This window comes from Carettochelys insculpta, chromosome 15 (assembly GCF_033958435.1).
Source record: "Carettochelys insculpta isolate YL-2023 chromosome 15, ASM3395843v1, whole genome shotgun sequence".
NCBI classification, from domain to species: Eukaryota; Metazoa; Chordata; order Testudines; family Carettochelyidae; genus Carettochelys; species Carettochelys insculpta.
This window is the reverse complement of record NC_134151.1, coordinates 6,482,369-6,488,368: the sequence shown is the minus strand read 5'-3', so window position 1 is coordinate 6,488,368 and position 6,000 is coordinate 6,482,369. Positions and strand designations below refer to the sequence as shown.

Here is a 6,000-nt window from a genome sequence, read left to right as displayed (position 1 = left end):
ATGATCAACCACTATATAGCTACATCTACACAGCCAAGTTATTTTGAGATAACAGCTGTTATCTCAAAATAGCGTTGCCTGCATCTACACTATGCAATCACTATTTCAAAATAAATTTAAAATAATGGGTATGTTATTTCAAGATCGGTTAACCTCATTGCGGGAGAAATAGTGTCTATTTCAACATAGCAACGAAGGGTCCTGTGCCACCTTATAGACTAACAGAAGAGTTTTGAGCATGAGCTTTCGTGAGCACAGACTCACTTCATCAGATGATGAAGGTGCCACAGGACCCTTCGTTGCTGTTACAGATCCAGACTAACACGGCTACCCCGCTGATATTTCAACATAGGTGATGTTCAGATGTGGAATAGTGCTTATTTTGAAATAGTTAATAGCTAAGTGTCATTTCAAAATAATTTTTTTTTGTATGACAGCCCTATTTTGAAATAGCTTATTAGCTTATTTCGAAATAGGGCTGCTGTGTAGTTGTAGCACATGAGAGCTGTTTTCTGACACACACATAGAGTCTAAATGTGTGTATATGTGTGTGTATTTCAGGGTAGGAAATATTTGACTGTTAACTCTCCAAATTTTTTATCCACAGTAAAAGTGGCTTTTAGTACTTCTGATTTTTATATGCATTGAATTTGATGAAATCTTCACTCAAGAGTTATGGGACAGCAAAGAAAATCTCTTAGGACAATATACTTTTGTCTGCAATGTAAGAATGAATTTCCTCAAACAAATGTAATATTTGCACAGATGCTGCATTACTCTAAGACACCATCTGTGAATACCGAATTAATTCTTCTTCTGATGGGTACCTGATAAGGAATTAACTCTTTCTCTACCTCCCTTTCCCAATGTTCAGTGTACAGCTAGTTACATGTATAACTTAATATAGAGCAATATAATGTCCTGGATCAAGTTTTTGGGAAAAACAAAACAAGACCAAAAAAAAAAAAAAAACTTCCAAGAAAAATCTGACACTCGTAGGAGTTTGCTTCAGTAATATGCTGGGTTTTATATCCTAAGGGTGCATGAGTATCTCTCACACACGCATGGTTTATGAGTTGCATAGAATTAGGTTATCAGCAACTGCATTTCTCATACCTCTGACATGTCAAAATACATGGAGTGTGGCTGTATTGAAATTGACTGTCTGCTTCCCCACTTCACACACACCCTTTTGCACAATTGTTTCCTTTCCATGGGTCAGAAGTGTTTAACAGAACACTGTTTTCTCCCTTTTCATAAGAAAATATTAATAAGCAGGAGAGTGCATACTACACAGCTGTGAGTTTCACAGCTAGTTCACTATGATTTTCCATTGAGCAGATTTTCATTCATTCATGATTGGTACACAGCCCAGGTCCCTAGCATCCTCCGGAGACCCTTACTATGCCTACAGAACTGTAGTTTAGTATGCACTGGAAGAGATGCATTGGTGCTTTCTCTGTAGACCCACAGGCTGCTGGTTGGAGCCATAAGGGAAAGAGAAGAAGAATTAGCCTGTGTGTTTATGTGGCAGTGTTCCAGTAAATATTTTGATGCATCTGCTGCCAGCTCTGGTCTGAGGGAATCTATCTAGCATTTAAATTTTGATGGGGAGCTGTTTTGAATAATAACAGTGCAGCCGGCTGTGAGTCAGTGCATGTGTGTTGACTGAAAAAAAAAATCTCAAAGCTTAACGCTTGCTGAACGTGGAGCTGCAGTGCTTTGCCTTTACCTCCTCCGTTCTTTTTCTTTTTTTTTCCCAAATAGATTGTGGTTTATTGGCGGGGTGGGGGAGGGACAAAAAGACCGTCTCACAAGTAGCTGTTGCAATGGGTGCAGTAATGGGTACATTCTCTTCTCTACAAACCAAACAAAGAAGACCCTCAAAAGGTAAGAATTTCCTCTTTGCTTTTTTCTGCCTCTTTTATGTTTTTGCTAACATTGGGTTTGACATCGGAGGGGGGTGAGGGGGAACCACAAACATGTGCCACTTGAAACTACCCACCGCTATTTATGTGAGGTGTAATTTATAGATGAGGGGAGTGGGCTGTTAAGGGACTTGAGGGGCTACCTGAGCAAGATACTATTTGTTCTAGGTATTTTGGGGGTAAGTGGGGGTGTATGATACACCTTCTGAAACATTGTAATCCTTCACACAGAATGTGTGTAAGGAAGGGAACTCAGTGGTTTCACATGCAGAGAGCACTTGCTGAAGAGACCTGTTTACTCCCCAGTCCTATGCTTTGTAAATTCGTTAGCTGGAGAATCCAATATATACCTCTGGCAAATTCTTCCAGCTGCCTTCTACTTTTTAAAAAAGCGTCATCAGATGGACTGGTGTATTTTTTATAATCTGACTAGAAAATATTGCCACTGCTTGTTTTATGTTAATTATCTGGAGGGAAAAAGATAGAGGATTTCTTACGAGCAGGAGAGCAGAAAAGAAAGCAAGCAGCAATCCAGGGATTTTTAATCCTTAAATCCACATGTCCTGAATCTAACATGAGGCTTTTTGGGGACGTCAGTAATGTGGAGGTGTTTTATATTTGCTCAGTCTGTGCTCCATTCCCATCATGGGGCTATTTCAAAAATTCCAGGGTGCTGCTAAGCAGAAAGTTGAAGGCGCTGTAAGGGGCGGGACTGAAAAATATACAATGTGTATTGTTAAAAGAGCCAAACTTTCGGGAGTCTTTTTACTACTGGAAAATAGTTCAGAGCTGAAACACTGCAATTAACTGTCCATCAGCATTTCTACAGGAAATCTTTGCTTCCAGCAGATTTGTAGCTCAGCACTCATGTATACTTTGAGTGGAAGTTGATATAGAATTTCTTAGCTTTAATCAAGAAGCAAAATAAATAGTACTTACACCTGAACAAATCAAATGGGTTCCCTCAAGCTATCACTGTAAAGGGATGTTGAGGGTGTGGGCAGTCGAGTGCAGAGGGTGTGGGAGTGGTCTGGAGTTGCAGGAGATCATTTTAAGTTTGCAAGCAAATGTAAATTTGTCAGTTTCTTTGGCGCTGTTGACAAAGTCAAACATCACACTTACATAGGGCCTATACATGGATTGTATCTCCTTTGTCTATGCTATTTATAATCAGGCCACAATTGTATAGTATCTAAGTCTTGAGTCACATCTAAACATTTGGAGTCAATACAGGTGAACTGAAGATTCTGTGTTGAGTATAATGTCTCCTGTGACATGGCCACTGTAACCATTTTCCAAGTACCTGAAAGTGGCACCTGTTTGCCTCTGAATCTATCCTGCAGCATAAGCAATTGTTTAGGGCACAAAAAAAAAAGTTCTACCATCCGTGTGTCAGGTTGTTTGCCATCCATGTGTCAGGACTTGTTGCGTTAACTTAAATTTATCCCTGGAAAAGTGTTTCATGTATTGCTCAACCTTCAAGAAGTGTGCTGCTTTTCATCTGGTTCATATCTTGTGATCTGTTCAGCTTGGGTCCTCATACTTGTGTAGCTCTCTGGTCACTGCGACACAAGAGTCTTTCCACCACAACAAGGTGCAGTTACCAGGCAAGGAATTGACATCTAAATATCGTCAATTTGTTGCTGAATCTATAGGTTCCTTATGTCAGCTTGTGGTTGGCTTTTCTCTAGAGGGTGGCTATAACTTGCTTGCTGAATAACTCCAACAATAATGGTCACATACTGTAACATTTATGCCGATGTTCAATCTTACCAATATCTGCTGGAAGTCATCCTTCAGTGATATCTACCACAACCTGTTTTCCTAGAACCGTTCTAGGAAACGGTGCCACTAGGTTCTCCTTCTGTTTTTTCTGCTTATTGCAGCACGCATTGTAAGTGTAAGAAGCAGGTCAAAAGTAATTTCTTTGATTTCCTTTGCTGTTTTCAAAGCCAATCTCAAATTTCACACCTTTCTGGGCACCACTGAACTGCAGGCTGACAACATGACAGCTGGTGGGACTGCCCTCTACAGTTGATTATATTAATCGAATGGGCAGAGCTAGTTCAGACAGTCCTGTCAACCGTGCAGGATCCCCTAGCTCATCAAAGACCACATTAAAGGCAAATAGAACTGAAAGTGTGACGTTTACAACTCCCATGCCTATGCTAGCTGGGGCTCTAGACAGACTGTGAACTCTGCTGAACACTTTGAGCTCCTTGTGGTGAGAAGATACATATGACAGTTTTGGATATATTTTTGTCTCACTCTCCCTCTGCTGGATTCTTCTCTGTTGTCCATCTCCACGGCTCCATTAGCATCAGTGTGATGATACTGAAGTAGAGGATTTGGCCCAGTGAATGTAAGATCTTTCTTCATCTGGCCAGGAGGATCTGTTTCAAACAATCAAGGAGAAGGTGATATTCAGGGGGTAGCTATTCTGGGGCCCAGGAATTCAAAGGAACCTGGTGCTCCCTGCTGCCACTGCTACTTTATATCACCACTGGAGAGCAACAAGGTGCACTCCAGAGCCCCAGGCTGAATTCCCAAGAAGGCGCTATGGGCAGGGAATGGCTTCAACATAGTGTGCTCCAGGTGGCGCTGCAGGCTGGTTGTGCCTGGCTCTGTCCCTTCCATCTAAGACCGCAACCCTTCTGGGAGCGCCAAGCTGCCCCCAACCCACCTTGGCTAGGGGCCTGGTGAGTCTCTCGCCTTCTCGGATACACTGAATATTAGGCTTTACTCAAAAGAGCCCAGTTTTATAGTTTTTCAGAGGACCACAGGTTTAGCAGAGCCAACAATGATGATGGACCAACCATGGCATAAAAAATGCATGGGACAGCTCTCCTTGCCATTACTGTTGTTCATACGTCTGGCCAGGGATATTACTAAACAGACCTAGAAGCACGGAGAAGTCAAACAATGCTAGCAAATACAGGAGCTGTCCAAACTTATCAATGAAAGTGGACTGCCTCATTCCTACTGATGAATATCTATTGATCTTGGTGCATGTGTGTTTTTTAAAATGGTGAGTCTGAAGACCAATTGCCTTCTGTCTAAAACCAGAGCGTATGGCTTCGCTAAATGAACCCTGTGTTGTTGTAATCTTCAGGATTTTTTTTAATCCCAGGTAAAATAAACAAAGCTATGTTTAATGTTAAATCTCTTCCTTGAAATTATGTAAGTCGGAACATGAGTAGTTAAAAGCTGGTATCCTGGGCTAAACTGAGCTCTGATGTAACTACACAAGAAGCAATGGGATTAAACTGCAGCAAGGGAGGCTTAGGTTGGACATTAGAAAAAACTTCCTATCTGTCAGGGTGGTTAAACATTGGAATAATTCACCTAGGGAGATTGTGGAATCTTCATCACTGGAGATATTTAAGAGCAGGTTAGACAGACACCTATCAGGGATGGTCAGATGGTACTTGGTCTTGCCGTGAGGGCAAGGGGCTGGACTCAATGACCTCTCGAGGTCCCTGCCAGTGCTGGTGTTCTATGATGGCATGACACGCTAATTGCCTAGCTGGGATGATTTTTCGCCCCATGTTCCCAACTCATCCTACTGTGAGTCCTCTGCCACACGTATACTGGCATATTTCACAAGGTAGACAGCCCACGTGAATTGTGAATTCGCTGGGCATTTACTGTAAGTGTTCGCAGTAGTCCTTATTATATCATATATAATTCCTTTCTTTAATGAAAATGTGGAGCCTGAATTAATTTAAAAATATGTACAGGCTGAACATCTGTAATCTGGCACCCTTAGAACCTGACCACTGCCGAACAAAAGAATTTGCTGGACCATGGCAGGTCAATGTTGCCTAGCAGAATTACCAATACTTCCACTGCTTACTGGGCTCTTGGAAGACATTTAGAGGTAAATTACAGCTAAATAACAGCACAGAACTGCGACAACCAGGACTGGTGGCTGTAAAAAATCTCTATGGGACACCAGGAAACTTGGCCACACCCATGAAAAGTGGTAGTCCGGCTAAGTAAAATCACGCTGGATTACAGATGTTGCTGGATGAGAGAGTGCCAAAATAGAGAGGTTCAACATGTAGTGGTA

General features: G+C 41.7%; 1 protein-coding gene across 1 annotated transcript in view; it reads left to right on the top strand.

Annotated features, from left to right (window-relative positions):
* Window positions 1-1,804: 1,804 nt before the first annotated feature.
* Window positions 1,805-6,000, top strand: part of KCNIP1 (potassium voltage-gated channel interacting protein 1) — a 485,674-nt gene continuing 481,478 nt past the window's right edge. The window contains exon 1 of the mRNA XM_075009498.1: window positions 1,805-1,890. Coding sequence (XP_074865599.1) covers window positions 1,830-1,890 — 61 coding nt within the window. The 5' untranslated portion in view covers window positions 1,805-1,829. The remainder of the gene's footprint in view (window positions 1,891-6,000) is intronic.